This window comes from Anarhichas minor, unplaced genomic scaffold (assembly GCF_050575085.1).
Source record: "Anarhichas minor isolate MPS153535 unplaced genomic scaffold, ASM5057508v1 ptg000058l, whole genome shotgun sequence".
Lineage (NCBI taxonomy): Eukaryota > Metazoa > Chordata > Actinopteri > Perciformes > Anarhichadidae > Anarhichas > Anarhichas minor.
Window position 1 is genome coordinate 3199364 of NW_027466504.1, and position 25637 is coordinate 3225000.

General features: G+C 42.5%; 1 protein-coding gene and 1 long non-coding RNA gene across 3 annotated transcripts in view; both read right to left on the reverse strand.

Annotated features, from left to right (window-relative positions):
• Positions 1–25637, reverse strand: part of LOC142932981 (uncharacterized) — a 285143-nt gene that overhangs the window by 62988 nt on the left and 196518 nt on the right. The window lies entirely within an intron of this gene.
• The window catches only part of rims1a (regulating synaptic membrane exocytosis 1a), a 98850-nt gene continuing 78532 nt past the window's right edge, over positions 5320–25637 (reverse strand). The window contains exons 21-35 of one of the 2 annotated variants that reach the window (XM_076077139.1): positions 24183–24260; positions 22367–22456; positions 20774–20857; positions 19119–19175; positions 18808–18873; positions 15494–15603; positions 14301–14419; positions 13130–13290; positions 12784–12998; positions 11372–11407; positions 10142–10310; positions 7409–7521; positions 7131–7232; positions 6837–6976; positions 5320–5538 (exon numbers count right to left, since the gene is read on the reverse strand). In XM_076077139.1, coding sequence (XP_075933254.1) covers positions 5320–5538; positions 6837–6976; positions 7131–7232; positions 7409–7521; positions 10142–10310; positions 11372–11407; positions 12784–12998; positions 13130–13290; positions 14301–14419; positions 15494–15603; positions 18808–18873; positions 19119–19175; positions 20774–20857; positions 22367–22456; positions 24183–24260 — 1759 coding nt within the window. The remainder of the gene's footprint in view (positions 5539–6836; positions 6977–7130; positions 7233–7408; positions 7522–10141; positions 10311–11371; positions 11408–12783; positions 12999–13129; positions 13291–14300; positions 14420–15493; positions 15604–18807; positions 18874–19118; positions 19176–20773; positions 20858–22366; positions 22457–24182; positions 24261–25637) is intronic. The other variant, XM_076077140.1, reaches the window with a different exon arrangement.

The window sequence follows — 25637 nt, forward strand, 5'->3', positions numbered from 1 at the left end:
TGGGGGTGGACGACGCCATCATCTACCTGCTGCAACGAGCTCAGTCGCACCTGGATGGAACCGGTGGCTCTGTGAGAATCACTTTCTTTGATTTCTCCAGTGCATTCAACACCATCCAACCAGTGTTGCTGAGTGAGAAGCTGCGGGTGGTGGGGGTTAACGCATCCACCATCTCCTGGATCACTGACTACCTCACAGGCAGACCACAGTTTGTCCGACTAGGCAGTGTGCTGTCTGATACGGTGGTCAGTGATACTGGAGCCCCACAGGGAACTGTCCTGTCTCCCTTCCACAACTCAGGGTCATGCCATCTGCAGAAGTTCTCTGATGACTCTGCAGTGGTCGGGTGTATAAGGGACGGACGGGAGGAGTACAGGACAGTAGTGGTTGACTTTGTAGAGTGGGCCAGTAGAAATCACCTGCGTCTGAACGTGGCCAAGACCAAAGAGATGGTGGTCGACTTCAGGAGGAAGACGACGGCTCCACAACCGGTGAAAGTTCTGGGAGAGGGCGTGGACATGGTGGAGGAGTACAAGTACCTGGGTGTCTCCATCGACAACAGGCTGAACTGGAAGACCAACATCAACGCTGTGTACAAGAAGGGGATGAGTCGACTCTTCTTCTTGAGGAAACTTCGATCCTTCAACGTGTGCAGCAAGATGTTGGAGATGTTCTACCAGTCTGTTGTGGCCAGTGCACTGTACTTCGCCGTAGTCTGCTGGGGGAGCAGCATTGGAGCCGGAGACACCAACAGACTTAATAAACTGATTAAGAAGGCCGGCTCCATCATTGGCTGCAAACAAGACTATCTGGAAGAGGTGGTGGAGAGGAGGACACTGAAGAAACTATTGTCCATATTGGATAACCCGGACCACCCTCTCCACCACCTACTGCAGGGACAGCGGAGCACTTTCTCCAACAGACTGATTCAGCTCCGCTGTCACAAGGACCGATACAGGAAAACATTCCTGCCCTCTGCCATTAGACTCTATAATAAATCACCTCTGGCCAAATCAAACACAAGACTATAACAATGCTACACTGTTGTTGCTGCTGCTGGTGATCTTGTGCACTACTGTTTTGTTTATTTTTTCCTACTTAGTTAATTTAATACGATTCTACTTAGTGTATATACTGTGCATTTTTATTACTTTATCTTCTTAAATCGAATAGGTCCTGCTCGGTTATTTTATTACATTGTATATATTGTGCATTTTACACACTTAATATTTTTATTCTATTGTGTAACCCTGTTTGCTGCTGCCACAGACAAATTTCCCCTTGGGGATGAATAAAGTACTATTCTATTCTAGAGTACAAGTTGGTGTCAGTTAGGGTCCAACCTTATGTTTACCTATGTCAACCTAACAGGTTCATCGCAGGGACCCAACACATACTGTAGACATGGAACTCTGTTGAACAGGTTTGATTGGTGGGAAAACAAGGCAATTTTTACAAACCTTTTTTTGCCACAGCAGCTCCTCCTTCAGTCATCAAGGAAAAGCTGGAATAATGAAAGTGCTTTTTTTTTGCTAAAGTATCCACCCCTTATTTTGTTGCATTATAACCTGTAATTAAGTTTTTTAATTTTTTATTTATGTAATAGCCCTACACAGAATAGTCTAAACTACTGAAGTGAAAAAAAACTTGTTTTCAAAAAAGTAAAAATCAGAAAATTGTTGCATGCATATTATGTATTCACCCCTTCCTCATCAAGCCCTTATAAACAGCCCAGTATCATGGCAGGTCGTGCAATAGTCACAAAGTGCAATCGATTGCTTTGGTGTAGCTTTTTTTCTTCTTCTCACTCAGCATGAAAACAATGCTGATGGAAAGTGATCGATCGTCCGAAAGCGATGTGGTCTGAGACATTTTTTCCCCTAAACCCAACTACTTTTGGTTTGTAATGTAATGTCGTCCCTAAAAATAAGTTGTGCCGAGCTACAACAAAACAAAGAACAAAAAACTGACATTGTGTCGCCATACACAAAACCAATAGATTGCATTTTGTGACTATTTCAAGAACTGCTATGACACTGTCGCTAAATAAGACCTGGTGCTTCCAATTACCTTCAGAAGTCACTAGTAACATACGGTCCACCTGTGTGCAATCTAAAGAGAGGACTAACACTGAGTGGCCAGAAGAAAACCATTGCTTTTTTGTTTGCTATAAGCTTTTTTTTCTGACCATTCTTCCATGAAGCCAAGCTCTGTGAAGTGTACAGCTTACAGTGGTCCTATGGACAGATACTGTGGAGCTTTCCAGCTCCTTCAGGGTTAGCTTTGATCTCTTTGTTGCCTCTCGGATGAACCGGTTTGAGAGTCTTTGTCCTTTCTTGACAGGTTTGTTGTGGAGGCATATTCATTCCATTTTGTAGTAATGGATGTAATGGTGCTCCGTTAGATCATGTGCCACTTAAATAGTGACTTCTGAAGGTAACTGATGGCACCAGATCTTATTTAGGGGCTTCATAGCAAAGGGGGTGAAAACATAACATGCACATACAAGTTTTCAGTATTTAATTTTTTAGCCATTTTTGAAGAAAAAAAAGTTGTTTTCATTTCTCTTCACCTTTTAGTGTAGGTTTTTACATCAAATCCAAATAAAAATAAATTTTAATTCCAGGTTTTAATGTAACAAAATAGGAAAAAACACCAAAGGGGGTATTTTGCAAGGCACTGCAATGGGGAAAAGGTTTATCTTGAATTCTTCCAGCGTTCTCTGTACTGAAAAATAGTGTCACAAACAAATAGACACGTTACCTTCTTCACAATAATTTGACACCACTCCGTTCCAAAAAAAGCCATGATCTTCTTCCACACAGTCTTTTATTTGTAAATAATAAAAATGAACTCTTGAATATAAAACATACACATCGGTAGAGCCACATCTGTTGTACAAACAAGAAATGTTGCAGTGAATACTTTAGTCTTTCGTCTAAAATCGTGGTTTGGGAGTGGGCTGTAAACAATCAGTATTCCTGGAGTAATACTGAAAAAGGAAAGGGCGGCCGGCCACACCGCCGAGGGTTTTTCAACAGAAACATCCACAAAATATGTCCGCAAAGAATCACATGTCTCGTTGGTTTTAGAAGTCCAGTCCAAACCGATAGTGATAAACAGGAGGGAGGGGGATTTAAAGAGAAGAAAAGTTTGTTCCGATTAGTTAGCTTGTTTTTTTTCTGCAACTGGGACAAAAAATAAATAAAAGGCCCGTTTAGCGCCCCCTTGTGGCTCGGTGCCACTCAGCGGCTCGAGCACATCCACAGGACGCAAATTCTCTCAACGAGACCAGGAATGTTTGTGTGTCAGCGATGTTCAGTTTGTTCATAACTCAAGTTCAAGCTGCTCCTCCCGGTTTGTATGTACAGGGTGTACAGTGTGTGTGACGGGTGTACGCTCAGATACACTCTTTATATTCATATATCTATATCTTTATAATTTCTGTCAAACTCATAATTATACTTCATATAATTTAGCTGTTATACACACATTCTCTATCTCTGTCTCTAGCCCTGACTGTCTTAAACTACGGTTTGGATACAGACACCCTCAGAGATACGCCAGTGAGCTCAGTATTACAAAACAGCACTGCTTCTCAAAAGGGTTCGAAGAAACAACTGAAAACAAAAAGAGAATTTGTTTTTGTTCCGGAGACTTCCTAACAAGGATATTTCGACCCAGAGTGGAAGGCGTGGCCTGGGTGGAGTTTGAACCCCACCTTCCCCCCCTCTATCTATATGGTTCGCTCCTGTCGGGGGGGGGGGATGGCTTGGCTTTTCTCGATTTGTATTCATATTCAGTACGAGCAAACTGTACAAGAACATGCAACATACAAGCTGGCCTAAAAGTATGTGGAACTAACACACACACGGTCTAGTCCTTTTATATTTTTTCCTGTTTTCTTCTTATTGTTATTATTATTTTTTGTTTTTAGAATCGTTCGTTCATTTGTCTTGTCTTTTTATTTTACAAAAGAAAAAGAAGAAAAAAAAAAGTAGAAAACAAACAAAAAAAGAAAACGAACAGAACGAAAGAAACATGCATGCGGCTCGGGGCCGGGGGGGGGGGGGCTGGGGGGCGGGGCGTCCCCCGAGTCATGCTGCTGCTCCCTCCTGGGGGGGGGGGGGGGTGGGGGTTGGGCAAAGGGTGTTTCGGGCAAATAGTGCACCATTGCTTGAAACACACACGTACACAGAGGGAGTCTGCACCTCGTGGTACCATTCTGACCTCTAAACAAAGACAGAAAAAAAATTATTCAAAATGAAAAAAGAAAATTGTCAATTACTCTATCCGAATAAAGGAGTTGAGCTTTCCTTGTGCTTGCTTTCATCTGTCAAAACAATCTATCTTCATCTAAAGAGCTAACCCAAACCGTGCCAAACTGCTGCCTCTTCGTGCTCATTTGCTAACGCCGGCAGAGACAACGGCCACCAATCCACTTTCACGGCACGGCCGAGTGAAGCCGCCTCGGTTCGCTGCTTGCTAGCTCCGTCGCATTGTTTACACCACTCATCCCCGTGGCCTAGCAGCAAGCTCTACTCTGATTGGCTGGAGGGCTAGGAGGTGGAGGACTCCATTTTGTTCGTGGAGACTCTCATTGGGCATGCACCCATACCGATATCGGGCCGATACTGACTCACATACCTGGATTGGATATCTGTGACAAAGGGGCAGATCTATTCAATTTAGTTCTGTTTATAGGCTAAACATTACATACTGGAATTTTAATTCCTGTCTAAGTTTTGATCAATTTTATTGCTGCATTAAAAAGTGATACATACAGCATATTAATTAAACACTGGTAGCGGATCAGTACTTGGCATCATCCGATACCCAAAGCCCAGGTATAGGTAACGGGGGGGGGGCAGATCCCTATCTCTGATTGGAGCTGCACCAGAATGGAAGGAGAAAAGAAAAGACAGAAAAACATCAGCAAGAGGTGAAGAGTTTCGGACAGGATCCTCCACTGCTGCAGCTGCAGAGGAGAGAAACAAAGAAAGCAAAGCTTCGAAAAAACAAAGAGGAATATGGACGAGGAAAGAGGGAAGGTGTGAGACGTGATTGTCGGACTCCAGCTAGGCTTTGATTGGCTAGTTCTGTCTCTGTCTCTCCCCCTCTCTCTCTTTCTCTCTCTCTCTCACACACACACTCCTCTCTTGTTCCCTGTTGCTCCGTCTGGCTTTGTCATTGGTTGACCGAGGGCCCGTCGTTCTCGCCCTCTGCTCAGTCCCGGTCCATTAGCTGTAGTCCATTATTTTGTCATTTAAGGGATATTGAAAGGGGAAGGGAGGGGGGATTGCGGTCGCCACTCGGTCACTATGACCGAACGCCGTGTGGCGGTCCTGAGTTGTCCAGTGACGTCTGAGACGCCAGTCGCGTGAGCGGGGCTAACGTAGGGTCCACCAATGAGGACGGCGGAAACAGTTTGTACCAGCCAATCACCGTGCTTGAGAGGTCCAGCTCCTCCAATAAGATCTGTGCTACACCCATGAAGCATTTGTGGTCCAATCGTCCATAGTCACCCCATACTATCACCTAGAGGAGAGAAAAGAAGAGACGAGTTAGGCTACTTAAACCCAGTTTAGGTGTAAACTTGAAGTCCACTTTTAACTCTATATTAATATCAGTTTATCCCTGGTTTCATTCTAGTTTAAATCCAGTTTAATTCAGGATAAATCCTGGTTTAACTCCAGTTTAGCTCAGGTGGTTTATATCCTGCTTAAAGTCCAGTTCTATTCAGGTTTAATCCTGGGTTATTTCGGGTATAATCCTGGTTTGTTTAGTCTGCAAAGCATTGAGCTGGGGAAAGACATACAAATTATGGATATGTTTATATATCATTTCTTTACCCCAAAAATGCAGCCACGTGGACTCCGAGGCTTCAGAGTGACAAATCTGAAGTCTTTGAGACAAGTTCAAGTTAAGTCTCAAGTCAAGTCAGTGGCAGTAATGTTTTAACTTTGTATTTATGTTACCTGCTACTCAAGTATTTTGTCAGTAAATCATTTCGTACTCTTACTCAAGTAGTTATTTTGACAATTATTATTTTTACTTCTACTTGAGAACTTGTTTTTGCAACATCAAAGTTGAGTCCTAAACAATTAAAGATATGCCAAGTTATTAGAATTAATCTAATTTCAGTCGCAACTTCTTGAGTACACTGAGAGATGGTTTCAGTTGTTTTCCTTTTAAAGCTGTGTTAAAGGACCAGTGTGTAAGATTAAGGGGGAATAATTGCCAGAATTGGAATTTCATATTCATAATTATGTTTTCATTTGTGTATAATCACCTAAAAGTAAGAATCGTTAGTGTTTTCCTTAGCTTAGAATGAGCCCTTCGTGTCTACATGAGGAGTGGGTCCTTTTCATAGAGTCGGCCAAGTTGCACCGCCACGTTTCTACAGTAGCCCAGAGCGGACAAACCGAACAGTGACTCTAGAGAAAGCCTTTCACGGTTTTGGATTACCTTAAGGCCACCGTAGTTCTTCAACGCGCTTGGAAACGGAGGGGTGAGTGAAGGGGCATTCAGTACGTTGCAATCTGCAACCTCACCACTAGATGGCACTACATTCTTTACACTGCCCCTTTAAATTCGCTTCTCACAGCAGTTTAGTTTATTCAAGTCGAAAGTCGAAAATCTACAGCTCTGGCATAGAGACAATTACACTACTATGATCTGTTGAACCATGGCCTAAAAGCGTTCTTTACTTCATGCAGTTAATCAAAATAAGTTGAGATTTAAATCTTTTTATGGGCATTCTCATTACAAACAGAGCAATGGTTGGTCGTTTCAGTCTTTTTGAGATTAAAGTGAAGACACGCGCAGAAGATTACCTGAAGCACCTTGCCCTGGGGACTCTCCTCGAAGAGCAGGTGCTGCTGGTAGAGTGGCTCCAGGGTCTTTCGTGCAATCTTGGTTTTCTTTTTGGCTTTACAAGTTCCAGTATCCAGCAGGTACACCTTGACGTAGGGAGCTGAGAGTGTGGGGACGGGGTTTAGAGGGAGGGAAAAGGGAGAAAAGAGGGAGTGCAGATAGAAGGATGGAGGGAGAAGCTTTGTCAGGGTTGTGCCTGTGTTTAAGTTTGACATTCAAGCATCTTGTTTAAGGTGTGTGTGTGTGTGTGTTACCTGGGAGGGATTTGGAGCCTGGTTTGGAGGTAAGGCCTCGAGCCCTGATCACCTCCACCTCCAGCTGACCTTTCTTATCCATCAAACCGATCTGAACATCACCTGTGTGTATAGGAGGATATGTTTTTAAATCAGCACATACACAGTATATACAGTATGGTGGAGATGAAGTTGTATGTGTAAAATCGAACCTTATATCTGTAGTTTTCATTTTTGCATTACAAATGTAGAAATTTCTGGGTATGGAATGTGCGGTTTCAGAGGGAGCCATCACTCACCCATGGCAGGCGTGGCCAGTGTTTGCCGGCCAACCAGCTGACCGGGGCCTAAACCGTCCAGGAAGTCACTAAATTGACTGTCGGCGCCCAACCGCATACCTGAGAAGATCAGACTGACACACGCACACACACACAAAATGATTCAATAATCCCTACATCATCGCTCAAAACACTCCATAAGATATAATTAAAGGTACAAAAATATGTTCGTAAAAATGGGTCTCTATTAAGTGCTTTTTTGGGGGGTTTTCGAGTGAGCAACAATCAAACAATTCAATTCAATGTATTTTGTATAGCCCAAAATCACAAATCACAAATTTGCCTCAGAAGAAGATACCTGCAAGTAGTTGTTGGGAAGTGGTTATGGCACAGTGTGTGTCTGCTCGTGATGCATTCAGGCACGTTACACACGTAAAACGGCATTAAAATAGATGCGAAGTGTAAAAAGTACGCTTCAAGTCAAGCTTATGTGTTTGGCGCAGGTTACCTGGCCTGTGTAGAGAGCCGGATTGATAATACAGAATTGTATCTACAGCTATGCATGCATCTCCGCAAGGCTGCTTTGAGCTAAATGCCAATGTAATTGCCTAAGCTATGAACATGGCAGCAGACAATAAAAGACGCAGCATAAAGGAGGTATAACTCATTCGCTGTGAAGCAAAAGCCTATCAGCATTGAGATCTCCTCCTGTCATCGCTGACGTCCTGACATTGTTGAACCAGAAATAAATATACTGTAGTAGGGGTTCTCTCAGAGCTCTACGATACCTCATATTAGTAGAGAGCAGACGAAACTACGTTTAAAAATGCATGTGTATTAACCATATGGTATAAACAATAACGACGTTCCCATATTTATGCCTCGATGCTGTTATGCACCGATCGATCCGGGCTCCATTCACAAATTAAGAATTTTAAAAGTTGTTTGAATTGTCGCCTTGCGGAGAGAACTAACAAAGCATGGATTTAGACTTTTTACAAATTGGCATCATCATGTAGTTTGATTCAGATCCCCGTCATGGAAAGTCAAGTTTCCATAAAATTGGCTTAGAATTGAAGCTTTTAGACCAGGGGTCGTCAATTGGCGGACCGCGGTCCGGATCCGGACCCAGACGCCGTTGTATCCGGACCCGGGACCTAAAATCGATTTTATTTTGACAGGGGACTTCTATTTTAACCGGCGCAGCTTTTTCAGCCTTTACGGCACTTGTGAGCGGTGCAGGAAACGCACCGACCAATGCGTTGTAAATCACATCACGTGATGCGGCTCAGCCAATGAAATATGGGTATTCTGACAAGTTTCCTGACTGGAGTGATATGTACACACACCGGGGGAGAGACGAGGAAAGAGAAGGAAGAGCAGGAGAATAATACGTGAGTCAGAGAAGTTCACATGACGTTCTCCAAAAAGAAAAAAGAGACCAGAGTCTTTAACCAAGAATGAACAGACTCTTATAGGTTTATTCTTCACACGGACAGTTTATAACCAGTGTGTCTCATATGTTCAGAGACCGTGACGATTATTAAAAGCGGTAAATGAAGCGACACTACCAGACAAAGCACAACTCTTTTGAGCAAACGTATACCCACTCACATCTGAATGAAGTCACAGAAAATAAACCTAAGAGTCCAAAATGATCAGAATCCTAACGCATGAATTCACTGCCCAACAATGATGTAAACAGAGAGAATAGAGCTGAAACAAGTGGTTTAATAACCACAGATAAAGTCCATGCACAAACATTTCTCTTTTTAGAAGATGAGGAAAAATATAATATTGTGGCTTTTTTGATTGACATCACTTCACACCTGAATGAACTGAATTTAAAGCTGCAGGACAATTCAGTGAAATTAATTTTTCTAAAATGAATTACTTTCTTTTAAGATGCACATTTTTGAAAAGCTTTCTGTTATGTCAGTTATTCTTTAATCCAGCTCTTATTTTACTTGAAAGTAGAGAACATGCATTTATGTATTTCTATGTATTATATATAATCCATCCAGTTAAATTTGAAAACTGAGAATAATATTTGTTAAAATATAATTGATGTGCACGTCAATAATAATAATATAATAATAATAATTATATATATATATATATATATATATATATATATGGCACTAAATAGTGCAAGTTAGATATTATTGTAATGTTCCGGACCTTTGCCCGAGGAGATTTTCTCAATCTGGACCTTTTGGAATTTTAATTGAATACCCCTGTTTTAGACTAACCCTACTGGACGACACATTTACGGTAAAAGTAAATAAAGACACATTTATTAGAATAGCCATTATCACAGCCAACACATGTTTAGCCATGCAATAGAACGATGAAAAACCACCTACATCTGCTAGAAGGACTAATGAATTAACACAATGTATGCCAAACGGAAATCTGGCATCTACGTTATTTTATCATTGTACTTTGTTGCATTATTCTGCCCATGGGCTATTATGTAATGTTGTCCATTTACCCAGTTAAAAAGTCGCAAATACAAATCTGTTTGCTACTTCAGCACCACGGACAGCGCTGTGGAGTTATCGACACACAGCACAGTTAGGCTACTGATATTTCAGAGCCATGGAGTCCTTAGATTCCAACTTGCAAGAACCTCAGTTAGATTCAACTAAACAACCCCTCTACCCCTGCACTCTCTCTGCTTCTAGGGGATGGAGAGGTGGGCGGGGTGGGGGAAATTGTCATACATGAAGGTCTATGCTTCTCCGTACGTACTTCCCCTCAGAGCTGTAGCTGTTCATGCTGCCATCGGTCGACTCTCTGCTGGCCTGCCGGTTCATGGCCGACCCTCCCCGCGGGTACTCCACCGCCATGCCCGTCTCCACGCTCCTCTGGATGCTGCTGCTGCCGCCGCCCTTACCCACCTTCTTCCCTGCCGGTGCTTCTGTAGCAGAACAAGAGGCCGTTAAACAACTTTGCACAAGCCATTATTCTTAACCGAGGCTCAGTTATCAGGCGTCTCATGTGCACTGGGATTTGTACAGAATATGAGGAAAAAAAACTAGGACTTTAATACTTCTTTTTTGCATCAAGTCAAGGGTGGTAACTCTGACAAGCCTGATAACTGTAGGCTGAGGTTCATCATTACGCAGGCCACCCCGTGCAAATCAGTATCCATGGTGACCTCAGCAACATCGCAAGACAGAATTTCTGTTACAAGATAAATAAAGTCTTTAGGATGCTAGAAAATTGTGTAAAAAACATTTTTGGAAAATAGGAAGTATCGACTGTTTTTAGGTGATGAGGTCACTTCAGGAAGAAAACATGGCTTAGTCACTCCGCCCAAAACTAGAATGCTTGGCAGGGATGTGAAGGTAAAAACTCGGAAGGTTGAGGAAATCAAACATCTGGACTTAAAGGGGGAGTTCAGATCTTTTTAAAGCGTGACATCCTTTCAGTCCACCCAAACAAATACCGGTGTTTCAGATTTAGTTTCTGCATGTGCGTTAACACGGAACAATTAGACTATTGAGACAATCTTTTGGTTCACGCCAGGCTTTCTCGAAGAACTGAACTCGGTGGGGACAGAAGAGGGTGGAGTAAGGGAGCGTGCCGGAGACAGAGTTCAGGAAGGGACTGGGAACTTTTGTCTGTCTAACAGAGCTATTCTACAACTCCCCCTCTCTGCCTCTGTCGGTCTGCCTGAGTTTGTTCTATTTTATCTGCATCTGTGTCTCTTCAAAACTTTTTTAAAGTGCATTGTGATGCTTGATTATTTAACTCTTGAACAACATAAAGAAAAAGATCAGAGAATGGACATAAATGCTACATAAATGTATTTAATCCTGCTGTATAATATAAAACCATGCTTGGTTTATTATTTACCAACAATGCACATTTCTGACCTATAAATCCTTAGAAGTATCACCTGAAGTAAGTGTCTGACTGTCCTCCTTTCAAACTGACTGTCTGTCTGTTTGTCTTTCAGCCCAACTATTGCTTTACCTTTCTGTCTGTCCGCCGCCTTACCCGCCGCCGCCTCTGCAATAACACACAACAACAACAACAAAGCCAATAAAGAACAACATCATCATAAACAACAGCAACACTGGTAAAATGATCGAAATGTGTTCCAACGTCAGTGAAGTCTCTATTTACAGTGTGTGAGCATGTTTGTTTCTGTTTTGATAAAAATCAACTACGTAAATATATGCACCCATGATGCATCTGTTTAACCAAACCAGCTCTTTGAGTGTGTTCACAATTGACTGCACCGTCTCTCTCTGAGATTCAAGGGAGCTTTACTGCCATTGTCCTCGACAACTAAGCAGTAGCTGCAACTGTAATCGGGGTCTGACATTTAATATCTAGAGCAGGTTTGGCCAAACGTATATATAAAATATTGGTTTCTGTGCCAAGAGGAGATTATTTCACTAAACTGTGATGCAATCGAGTGTTTTAACTGGGACGTGCAATGTACATACAGTGCAATTTATTCGAAACATTTACATTATTACAGTCATTTAGCAGACACTTTTATCCAAAGCGACTTACAATTCAGTTTCTATCACACCGTAGGCACAGCTGCGGGAGCAATTTTGGGGTTAAGTGTCTTGCTCAAGGACATATTGACATGCGACTAGTGGAGCCGGAGCCGGGGATCGAACTGCCGATCCTCTGATTGAAGGACGCCCCTGCTCTCCACTTAGCCACGGTCGCCCTTAATGTAGTTTATTTTAAAAAATGAAATGCGGGCAATGCATACTTAATTTACATTTTACCCAAACACATTCTGTGTGTTGTCAAAACTCCACGGGGTAACCTTTGAGTTCACCACCGTGACCAGACACTATGACACTATGAGATACGAGTGTGGTTATATTAAACTTTCCACCAGAGAAAGCAGTGAAACCCTGCTTTTCCAGCCTGCTCTTGTTACTCTTTAAAGCCACTACGTGTACAAAAAAACAAAACAGATTTGGCGCCCCCCCAGAGGGAGTATGAAAAAAAGACACTGTAGCTGACAGTCACAACTGTCCCCTCCAATTGTCTCATTTTCCTAAAACAAACGTATGCTTGAAAGATGCCGTAATCATGTGAAAATAATCTACATTCATTGAGTTAAGAAAAAAAGTTTTCAAGCTAAATTTACTGCTTCAGCTTTACTGATGAACATTTCATATTTGCCTTTTAGTTTATCATCTTCCAAAAGCGAAGAATAAATCGCCACGCAATATGAAACAGACTGGTTGCCCTTAGAGGCTGGCAATCTTCTTGGCGATGGTATTATGTATTTACAGTAATTACACTAATGTCTTAAAATGATTACGCTGCTGATTCTCTGATGAAACGACACACCCAGCCTTCAGTAAGGTGTCTATGGTTGGTGTTGCCGTGTGAATGACTGTTTCTCCGACCTGTCTGGCTGAGTTGCGAGGTGCTCCGGCTGCGTCTGGAAGGCAGGATGGCGACAACGCGCTGGCTGAGGCTCGAGCGCCGCTTCTTGATGCCGCTCCCCAGGCTCCCGAGCGCCGTGTCCGATTGGCTGCCGTCTGCATGCTCCATGCCGTAGATCTCGCCGCTCACGCTGGTGCTCTTCATCATGTGGCGGCCCGATGCACGCATGGCCCTGCTGATCATCGCTCGTCAAACCAAAGCTCAAGTTCGTTTTATGTGACTTAATATACCGAAAAGTATACGGGAATAATACACACAAAACTAAAAAAGAAAAGAGAGCGAGTTTGTGTGTGTGTGTGTGTGTACCTGAAGCGTCCCCGGGGTCTCTCCGACTGGATGGACATGTAGCTGGTGCTACTGATGCGAGAGGCACTGCTGGTTCGAGAGATGGCTGACACGTCGCTGACATCGCTGTCCGAGGACTTATGGGAAACGTTCTCGCTGCTCCGCCTCTGGTCCTTGTAGAGCTGCGGGAAACACACATCACACAACAGGCTGGTGTCATCCAGCATTCATAGCAATGGCGACAAAAAATAGCACACCGTAATTCGTAGATATGCCAATGTGATTTTTTCGTATGTTATCCACGTAATCTTGAACGAGGAAGTATAAAGACCGCTAAATTCAATTCAATTCAATTCATCCATCCATCTTCCTCCGCTTATCCGGGGTCAGGTCACGGTGGCAGCAGGCCAAGCAGGCTGACCCAGACTTCCCCCTCCCCCGCAACATGTTCCAGCTCATACTGGGGGATCCCTCCAGCATGTTCTGGGTCTTCCCCGGGGTCTCCTCCCAGTTGGCCGTGCCCGGAAAACCTCCAGTGGGAGGCACCCAGGAGGCATCGTGATTAGATGCCCGAACCACCTCAGCTGACTCCTTTCGACGCAAAGGAGTAGCGCCTCAACTCCAAGTTCCCTCCTGATGTCCGAGCTCCTTACCCTATCTCTAAGGCTGAGCCCGGCCACCCTAAAGAGGAAACTCATTCTGGCCGCTTGTAGCTGCGACCTTGTCATTTCGGTCACGACCCAGTCGGTCTACGTTCCGACTCTCACCATAGGTATAAATAAACAAATCACACAAATTTCAAAATGACATTTTTCTCGCTTAAAGGTGACAAGTTTGCAACCCCTGGGAATCATTGAAGCATCTTCGCGTTTAGAAAATTTGACCAGCTCTTATCATGACTGCCACTTCCAGGTAATTTCGAAAACCAAAAAAAACTGGCTTATACCTGTGACTTTCCTGCAAAGAAAAAAACATAGGAAAGGGTATATCAAGCTGTGCAAGTAAGTTACACCTGTGTAGGTATTTACACAAATTCACTGCTACTTCAGCAACATTATGGCACATGCTCTCTGGCTGGAACCCTTATTGTTCTTCTCCGTTCTCCCGCCGAGTTGGTTTCAAAGTGAGACTGCATGAAGCCCCCAGCCACCCCCCACCCCACCGCCAAAAATAAATAAGAGTTGTGGCCCACCTCCCGTTTGTTCTTGAGGGGTCGGTCCAGGTCCTGTTGGCTGGAGGTGGCGGTAGCTGACGCCCGGTTGGAATGGACCCTCATCTGGAGCTGACGAACGCACTCCTCTGCTACCAGGGCTACACACACACACACACACACACACACACACACACACACGCACACACACACACCTCCAACTTAAATCAGACACCGCACTGCAAGTTGACCCTATTTGCAGAACATAAACATGCAGTCCTGAAAAAAGTTGTAAACGCTAACACCTTATTAATTAATCTTTAGCTCAAACAGCAAGTGTAATATTTCAGTAAATAGAAGCAACAGCCACTGCGAGGTTGCCAGGCAACCGGGAGACGCTCCAGAAAGTAACAGAGCCCGCCCCCCTCCCCCAAAAAAGTGTCCAGCACATAACCCTCCTGAAACTCTGACTGCTTTCCTTCCTCTTTCCCTCAACACATCCATACATCATAGAGAGCGATGGAGAAAATGCCCCGCTGACCTTCAGCTGGCCTGTTTCGGGCACCAGAAAGGATTCCTTAAAGGGATAGTTTGGATGTTTTAAAGTGGGGCTGTAAGAGGTACTTATCAATAGTCGGTGTATTGCTACAGTAGATGACTTTAGTGTTTGAGGGTTGGTTCAAATTCACCGAAGTCACACGGTAACACGAGCAAACTAACCTGTCGAGCCAGAGGTAAAATTACTGTTTTTGTCAATGGAGTCTAGCAGCTTTGAAGAGAGCATAGATGGATGTAACAGCTTAGGTTCCCCTTCTGAAAAAGGCTGTTTGTGGGCAAGTAAAGTGGTGAAAATATTCTTAATATGCACTTAAACAGATTTTTTAGCTTAAATACATTTTGCTAGAGCCCTCCGTCCAGAGCAGTACATTACTTTGCTCTCGTGCTATTGCGTGCCGACCGCCATTTACTGCAGGTAATACACTGACTATTAAACAACCCCACTTCGAAACATCCAAACTATCCCTTTAAACCAAGATTTATATATTTTTCATTTTCATACAGCATGTTCTGAAGATGTGGGCATGTGGGTTTGCGATAATAAAATGAATAATGATGTCTGAATTTCACTGCATCAGTCCGCTACAGTCAACGCTGTACATGGTGATGAAGAAATCCCCCCTCACCTGGACTCTAATGCTTCAGTTTAACACACAAAACCAATAGACATCTGTTACCTTGTTCTACAGTGCTGCTCTTGGGGGGAAGCTGCGGGAGTTGCCTCACTCTGCGGGCGGAGGAGGACGTCACTGAGGAGGAAAGAGACGCACCACCTTGGAGGTAGCCCCTGACACGGGATGGTAGCGATAGTGAGGGTGGGAGAGAAAGAGAGAGAGAGAGAGAGGGAGGGGTGGGAAAGAAGAATGAACAAAAGCAAGGATGAAAAATATGGGGGATGAAAAAAAAGAGAAAAAATGAAATTAAAGTTAATATGTTTGTGACACTGCAGCTCCGGTTGGCACTCGCTGGATGGAGTTCACACTTCTGGAGTTGATCCGATTCAGATCAGCATCACTTTCGACATTAAAAGTGGTTGAAATTCATGTGAGAAACACAAAACACTGAGCAGAACAACCACCAATGGAACCAGCTGTCATCCCATGTTTCTTTTCTTAAGACGTGCAACATCAAATATATAAAGTTGCATTTTTTTATGTTTAATGAAGTGACAGAATGTGGCTATAGGAAAAGAAATATACGCCGTCGAAATGAAAGAACAGCAACAATAGTTTAGTGAAGTCAGTAGCAAATTCACAAAGTGAAGCTCGTTCAGGGGCTCGATGGTGAGGGATCCTGTCGCAGGAAGAGCAGCAAATAAAGGTTAAGAGAGTGGAAGAACACAGAGAGAAGGTGAAAGCCTTTAAGCACAAATCCCACCACGTCTGCAGACACCCATTCATTTGTAATCCATTCTCACGACAGACCCGAGACCAGGAGTTACTCAGAAAACCCGTTTCCTATTTCACCCTGAACCACCCATAACTACTTTGTCAACTCCATGTCTTTTGCCAATCAAATCCATTGCATATTCTTATGATAATAATAATACTACTTTGATTATTATTAAAGTAGTATTAAATAAAATAATATAGAACTTCATTATTCCCTTCTTGTGCCAGAGTTTAATCAAAGATTACAACAGAACAATAACAATAGAAGTAAAATATAAAAAATATATGAGCAATAGAGTCATAATTATTAAGTGACACCAGTGCAAAAATAAAAAATAGCAATAAAAGTGAGGTAAACATATTCATTTATAATTTTATATATAAAATAGAAAAAGTTAATTACAACAGCATGAGATTAAAAAGAAGAGTAAAAATATAAAATGTATAAGTATTAGTAACACCACTGCTAAAAATGTGGATATTATTTCTTTATCTTTACACGGATACATCAACAGTTCCATTGTAACAAATTTCCGTTAAAAAAATTCCATTTTACTGGCCATCCGCTCTGCCGTCTTACACTTAACAAAAAAAAACTTAACTCGACACCTACAGATCTACAGACCTACCTACAGATCTTGACAACACGTACACACCAAATACACAATGGCAGCTGCGAGGGCTGCGATGTGGCAAAGACGTCACAGAAACACAAAACACCTAAAACGCACGAGGGAGTGAGAGAGCAGCCCTGTCGTGTCCCTCTCCACCACAGTATCTATCTATCATTCTAGGGGAATCCCCTTACCAAGGGGCCGCAGTGGGGCCTTCTTTCCTCTGGTTAAGATGGAGGTGGGCTTGATTCTGGCGCTGGCGCACACACACACACACACACACACACACACACACACACACACACACACACACACACACACACGAAGCAGCAGTGTGCAGGAACGGAAAAAAAAACGGGAAGAAAGATGGGGTCGAGGAAAATGGAGAGAAAAAAAAAAAGCAAAAGAATACAAATAAATATAAAGGTCATCCAAATCATGTGACATTCAAGTATTGGAAGGATAGCCATCAATTGTTGTACAATATCCACCACAAGATGAATTCTATTAGTTATTTTTATATAAAACTTCCACCAGGTCAAAGTTTTTATTTGCCCAATACTCATCCTAACATGTACTTTGGGTGTAGTGCTATTGTAATTTGCAAATGTTAGCATATAACCTGCCCCAAACATAAACATTATACCTGCTAAACATCAGCATGTTAGCATTGACTAGGCGGCAACTTTTGGCTCTGAAAAGTGAAGCCAATGAAGAAGTGCCCTCTCGAATGGCCCTCCTCTGGTTGTATAGAAGTCTATGAGAAAATGACTCTACTTCTCTCTTGATTTATTACCTCAGTAAACATTATGAACATGAGTTTATGGTCTCAATCTCTAGTTTCAAGTCTTCTTCAATACAGCACGATGTTCATTGAGTAAATTATGGTCCGTTTAGAGTCAAATAGACCATAAAGCAGGGGATGCTTTAGGGCGGGGCTACCTTGGGTTTGACAGGTTGCTGCCACGGTGTTGCCCTGTCTGGGAGTTGTCCCTGTTTTCGTCTTAGAATTTTATACCTTTCACAGTTAATTGAAACCGTTTTAGGTGCCTACACATCTCTTATTCATCGTTTGGAAGCACTTAGCTCCACCCACTCGCGTCACTTCTGGTTGCTAGAAAACCATGGCTGTAGAGAAATGTAAGACAGTCACAACACTAATGACCGTAATTTGTTGGAATTTATCTGGGCATGAACTAAATATGAACTTAATGCCTCAAGCTACATAAACATATTCAACATTATACTTAACACCATTTGCCAATTAAATACCAATAAATGTTCACCTTTCAACCATCAAACGAGGTCCAAGATGTATTGTGTCTATGAATTCCTGCTTTAATCTCAATCCCCATTCAGACTGGATTTGTGTCTCTTGGAGAGGTGGGGTGTTGACATGTGTTGGTCAGTGATGCCATCTCGTCCGGAGCATTCATGTGGGTTATTATTTATAATTACAGCCAAGGGTGAGATAATACAAATCCTGCTATGGAGAAGGCAATGCACGCCCCACTCTGCCTCTGATTGGCTGACCTTGATATTCTTACACTAACCCAAACCAAGCAAAAAAAATAAAAATTCTGATGGATAAGCCAACATCAACATATAGACCTATTTGAGAACTAATATGACAACAGAAAAATCTAAATCCATGTTGGGAGACGGATACTGGTATTCTCTTTTGAGTGGGTTTTATTTGTTTACATTTTGGCAAATTGGCACCAATAAAAGTATGCCAAAGTCAATATCTGCTTCTGGGGAGGCTTTTGTCTATCTCTTTTGGCTTTGCCCTATGGAATGTCTTCATGTATTTCAGCTTTGTCCTGTAATATCCAATTAGATAAATTTCAGAGAAACACAGTGAATATTGTGTTCCCCACATCGCCCTGTAATGGCAAGAAAAGATGGCTTCTTTCAAACTGGTGAGTGGGGTATGAAAAGCTACCTGCTGTTTGACATGTGCTGAGCCTGCAGTACATGCCTTACCTGCCGCTGTCACGGAGCTTCCTGCCAAGAGCGTGACACTCTGGTGTCTCCAGGGTCCGAGGCTGCCTGGAGAATGGTGGATACAAAGGGGACAATACACAAAAGAAAGAAAAATATGGATGGATGGATGAGAGGATGGAAGAGAGCACGACGGAGGAGACATCATTTAGATTTAGAGCAGTCCGACTCTGTCAGGGGTTTGTCGGAAACGGGAAATAGGGGGCATGCTGTGATGAATGGTGCGATTGTGATATGAATAAGGGGTGTCACACACTCATGCATCATCTGTAACTGTGCGTGTGTGTTTGTACCTCTTCTTTGAACTGAGGTGAATTAAATTCTCTGGAGAAGGCAGTAGCATCCACATTCTCCATTCATGGACATGAAGATGACAAGGATCACACACACACACACACACACACACACACACACACACACACACACACACACACACACAGTATGAATTTATGGACATCATGAATTCGAAGTCATTGCTGAGCACTTTGCCTTGAAAAAATGAGAGCCTTCGTAAGACAAGGCAAGCACACAGAAGCTGCAGATGGCGATTCCCAGAACGAAAAGTGCACTTCGGAAAGACTGAGGAAGCGAACTAAACGAGCCAGGGTTTCACAACAAAACCAGTACAAACTACTAAGTTCAGCAGAAAACAAACTGGCTGACTGAAAAACGTAGGAATAGGAAAAGCCACAGGACAAAAACTTCGGCGCCAACAACCATAACCAGGGACGAAAAACTATCGCTACTATTCTGCAACAAATTACAAACCAGAAAGACAACAGCCACAAACTGAAAAACCATACAAGCAACCCTTTACACAATGTGAGTGACACAGTCCACAACAAAGTAGAACTTGTCTATACGCTTATACATGGGCACTCAGACTTTCATTTCAACAAGTTCTACATTGTATATCATGTTCACTTTCACTGTGTCCAGCTTATTGACCACAAACCAGAAATGAAGGCAAAGCGATAGAAGACTAAATTGAAAAAGAAAGTCAGGAATAGCTTGTGATTTCATCTTGTTTTTGTAAAAAGAATAAAGTGAAACCCTGCAGTTGCAATTGCTGCTATTATTAGTTTAAAGGAAATAACAATTTATGGTATAAGAAAGTTTAAACCATTTAGGGATATATACGATTATCCGCCTTTTTTTGTCGAGAGTTAGATGAGAAGATTGATACCACACTCAAATCGTTGCTAAATATGAAGCTAAAGCCAAGAGATACTAGCATAGCATAAAGATATGAAATAGGGGGAAACAGCTGTGGGTATGTTCGAATTATGTCTCGTCTTTATAATCCGTCCCTTTTGGCAGAACCAAGCTAGTTGATTACCCCAGTTACGAGTCTTTATGCTAAGCTAAGTTCCCTTGGCTGTAACTTCATACTCAAGAGGACAAATATGAGTATGGTGTGGATCTTCTCATCTAATAGTCAGCAAGTAAGTGAATAAGTGTATTTTCTAAAAATGTTGAACTGTTTCTTAAAGGGGATATGAAATTTTGAGAATCAGACATTTTCCTGTTGTACTAAATTTGGCTGAAATAAGTCAGATTAAGCTTGTTCTTTATGATGCAAGATAAAGTCACTCACTTTTACCAGAGTAGAAAGAGTTGGAATAGTTTAGGTGGCAAATTCACTACCAGAGATATCACAACTCAGCAAAGACATTAGAGCTAGCTGCAAAAATGCGGTAGAGCTTGACATCTGCCTGAACCCAATAAGACCCAACTGAACCCAGAGTATTTCAGTCAGCTCCTTACAATACTAGGGGCGGAAAAACTTGGGAATAGGTGACATACTGGTTGATGATTTGCCTTGTAAAAAACCCCCCAAAAAAACCTTCTCTTTACACTTTGGAGGTTTGGTTAATAATGGCATCAGATTTTAAGGCATTAGTCAAGCTCTAAGAGGAAGCGGCTGAGGGGGTCCACAAAAGGGTACCTGTCATCTTCAGGGGACGCATGTTGGATAAGAATCCTGGGACTTGCCGGACGTCTCCGGGGCAGGGAATGGGATAAAGATTTTCTACGTGTACACATACAAAATATATCACCCATATGACCAAATCAGCAAACCGTTACAAAATCAGAAAGGCACGTTATTCCATTATTCGGTATTAATGGGTGCACATAATTTTGGGCAACTTGGGGGGCAACAGAACACCTGACATACTATAATATTTTTTTTTTTTTTACCTGTGCCAAGGAGGTTATGTCGGTGCAGTTTGTTTGTCCGGATTACGTAAAAGCTACTGGCCCAATTTTCAGGAAACAGAAGGGTGTAGCATGGGCCAAGGTGGGACCCATTAGACCCAGAGGACCCAGAGTGCAAACGAATCACGGGGCAGATACGCCAATTATTTTCCCCTTTCATTATAAGAACGTGCATGGCATTGGCGGAGGTCTGCGCTCCCTGAGTGCCCTACTCCTTACCTCCGCCAAGGATGTCATAATTTCAGTTTGTTTGTTTGTTCGTCAGTGGGATTAGGGAAAAACTGCTGGCCCAATTTTCACGAAACCTGGTGGAAAGGTGTAGCATGAACCAAGGAAGAACTCATTACATTTTGCAGCAGATCCAAACCACAGGGCGGATACACTAATAATCTTTTACATTTTGCCTTGGCGGAGGTCTCCCCTTCTAGTTATTTATAGATTTGTTGCCAACAAAATACCTGCATGCGACTTCCAGGATGAAGACGAATGGAAGGAGTACTGAGTATTTTGACCCTTATCTTTTACACTGCAGTCACACTAGGCAGTTGTCACTTGACAAGTCAAGGCCAAGTGTGGACAGGATGAATCATTACAGGGACCCACAACTCTTTCAACATACATATAGCATGTGAGTATCCTAACAAAATACACTTGAATACATTCCAACATATCCTAGAAGGTATTTTGATTACATTCTGGGTATGGTTAAGCAAGAAAGCCGCCCTGGCAGCAGAAATCCCTGGATCAAGCAGGATTAGCTATTATTAAGAACTAAAGCTAGCAAATTAGTAGCATGAGTGGTTGATTCCACTCGAGCCCGGGACTGTGTGATACTGAGCAGGGTGATGTTATCTTTAGATACAGTGATTAGGTAAGGTGTACAAGAAGAGGTGCACCGATTCTGTTGATAGGGTGCCGATCTTTGATGGGTCAACAAAGGTGTCTCGATGGGGATCTGAATAAATTATATGAAATTTGTCAAAAAAATAATTCTGCAGTTGAGCAATTCAACAAATACAAGGTTTACGCATGATCCTTGCCAATAGATCTACCCATGTCAGTTTTAGAAAATCGTTACACCTTCATAGACAGCTTGAGGATTGTGGCGAAACATGGGGGCTGCAGGGCAAAACAGCAGATTGGACTAATAGAGTGGTGTACAGCGAAGGGGTCTTGGCTAGAGTGAGGATGGGGCAGGCTTAATCTCCAGCTAGGACCATTCAGAGGGCAAAGAACTACAAAGACCAGGAAAGGTATAGGATAAGAGACTACTGGAGCTACAGGAGGGTTGGGGGGGGGGGGGGGGGGCAGAGGCTGGTACCTTTCAGTCTCTGGTGAGGGGGCGTGATTGTCTGGAGTCAGACAGTTGGCGCTAGCGCTCCTAACCCTGTCCAGAGAAGGCTGCAGATCACTAGAGGCACCACAGCACAACATGCCAATCCAATGGAGGAGACAGGAGGAGAGGACAGACACAAACACGGAGAGAGAAAAACAATTGACAAACAGAAAAAATTTATATTTTTAAGGAAAGGTTAGATTCCCAAAATCATAATGCTAGACTGAAAACAAAACTATGACTGGCGTAGGGATTCGGAGTGTCTGCAAGTTGTCATGGAGATGGGGTACAGTGGAAACCTTTGTTTTTTGATTGCAAAGGATGGAATGTTCTCCGCACTTTGTCTCCCAACCCGGCATTGCCAATGCTCATATGTTAAACCGTTAATGATAATCTGTGCGCATGTACGTGTGTGTGTCTTACCTAACGGTCACCTCATCTGTGAACATTATGACGCGGTGTGTTGTGATGGAGCTGCGCGTTGCCACGACCATGTGCGATCCCGCGACAGAGCGTATCTTTCGGCATGCAGGCAGCGAGGAACTAGTCACAAGATGACAATTTCAAAAACAGCATGCATTTGCAAACGAAACAAAGAAAGCTCAGATTGGAAAGGAATCCGTGAAGCTCCTGCCGCTGTAGAAGATACTCACAAAAAAGGAAGTCCGACGAGTTCTGCAGATATCCTGCCTCTAATATTGGAGATGATCAACTTTTGCTACAATAAAAGAATGATATGCCTCTCAACAGGTTGAGAAAAATTCACACTGGCACCACGAAATGCATAAAGGACTCAGTATGCTTCAAACAAAGTGCTTGTCGAATCGTCTAACAATATCTGAAAGACCTTTTCCCAACATTGGAAACCAGACAATTTTTGCTACATTCCATTCTATTGCAGGAGGGCTAGGTGTGCAGAGGTGCAAAGGCGTTCTTTGAAATCCTCCATTCTTCCTCTGAGAATATGAAAGTGTGCGCAGTTATCCCCGCTTTATTGCGTCAAGACTACAAAGGGGCGCAGAAACACATAATTCTTGGAAAAGGGAATTGGAGAGGCCAAGAGGAGGCTATGATGGCAGACTTTTTTTTGGAAGACCCAATTTTGCGAACCCCTTGTTCTGGAAGAAAAGTTGCATTTGTTTTCTCCATAGACAGTTTTAAGGCGACTCATAGTTGTAGCACTTCCACAGCTTGGATGGGAACGAAACTCTGTCGGATTAATAGTAGAGAAGACGAACACCCGTGTTAGAAGATACATGTATGTGGTTCTTTGATAAAAAAAAGTTGAATGTATAATGCTGTTTAAATTTATCATTTATCAAATTGATTATTTTCATTGAGACAAAAAACTTTTCTGAAAATGTATGGTTAAATATGAAAATGAGGCATTCTTTTTCATCAAATAAGTGCTAATTTGCGAACATTTCCAGAACAGAAAATTAAACATTTAAAGTTTAATTTTGTTTTTTACAGAGGGAATTTGGGATATTTCTTTGTATCACTCCATAAATCAGAAAATACTGTTAAAGCCATTCAATTAAATGCAAATGAGGCATTATCTAATAGTAACTTTTGGTGAATATAAAAGAAATCTACGGTCAAAATAAAGGTGTATGTTGGATGTCGTCTGTCCACTAGTCTGACAGAAGATATATGGAGGAAAAATAGCTAAAAATCTCCAAAAATGAATGATGTACTTTTGCCTGTAGTGTCTCCTCTTCCAAGAAAAAATTGAAATAGGACTACAGAGTATGGCACGTTGTTGGTTTGAAGCACACTGAACCCTTACCTGTGGACTTACCTGTTTGTATGTTTGTGGGTGCCGTTGAACAAAAGGGGCATCTTAGGTGGAAGTGTGTTATTGTGCCTAGTAGATCTCCTGATGTTAGCATGCATGCAGCAGACAGAAGTAGGAAAATGGGAGGAATGGGTGAAAGAGGAGAAAAAAAAAACAAGTCTGTGGGATTGTTGTGCACAACAGAAAACAGAAAGTGTTATAGGTCTAAAAAGGTGCCAACTTATCCAGTGATGTTATGTAACATGTCGTACGTAATTAAGCTTATTTGAAGATACGTCTTGCTCGTCAGCTGATGTATTACATTTTTTACATCAAAACATTTACTTGTACTTCAAAAAAAGCAAGTTCTGTGGTTGTGGACTGTCAGTGATATGTAGTCTGATGCGTTTCTAAACAGTGCATTCCTCGCAAAATCACTGGCTAAGCTTGTAGGTTTTTTTTGCAGTGTAAGCGAGTAGAACTACAACACCGCATGGCAGGCATACAAGCGTCAAAAGCCGGCTCTCATCTCTACTGACACGCTTCAAAACACCCTCCTCCCTCAAACACATGCGCGTGTAACAGAACAGCGCAATGTTACCAGCTCTATGGTGCTTCTATCTGAGAGGTCCCGGTTGTATAAGGAGACTTGTCCGTAAGTGTGTCACTTACCTCGATGACCGTGTGCTCAAATAGCAATCTAAAGACCCATGTGGAGGGTAACTCCAGTACGTGTGATGACCACATGTTAAATGACGGTAAAAGTCTTGACATGTCAAACTGTATTGTATGGTAGCGGAGTGCAGAGACAATACCTGCAGAGACAAGCTTGTAGGAATAATGGAATAATGCAAGCATGGTCCTGTAGTGTCCTCTTGTGGATCTGAGTCAGCAGTGCAACTTAACAACCAGCTCTTTGGCTCCCTTTCCTCAATCTGATCTACCTGTTTAATTTTTCCTACCATTACATTATTAAAAAAAAAAAATGATGCTTCCAACACATGCTACTTTCCTGGCTATCCACATTACCACATTACCCAAAGTCATCGTCACGTCCTGTCAGTGATCATAGTCTATATCTTTTCTTACTGTCAACAGAACGCATGAAAAGACCAACACCGACATTGAATGCATCCTTGTGTGGGCCTCGATCCCACGAACACCGTCCTGGTGCCACAAATGCTCACTACAGCACAGAATGTGTATTAATCCGCAGCTGAAAATAGTCCCCCGACAAACGCCCTTTTTTCCTCCTGTTTTGAATAATGTTTGCCAAAAACTACAACACCCAGCTGGAAGTTGTTTGCCTTTCTGTTTTTTTAAAATAAAAACTACATTTCCTGACCAGTTTTTTTAGATATTTACAGCATTAGTAGAAACAGATGGACTTGGGGCAGGGAGCCACAGACAGAGTAGAGAAGTGGGAGAGTATTGAGAGATAGAAAATGAATTGTTGGTAATTTGTTTTTTATGGGAATT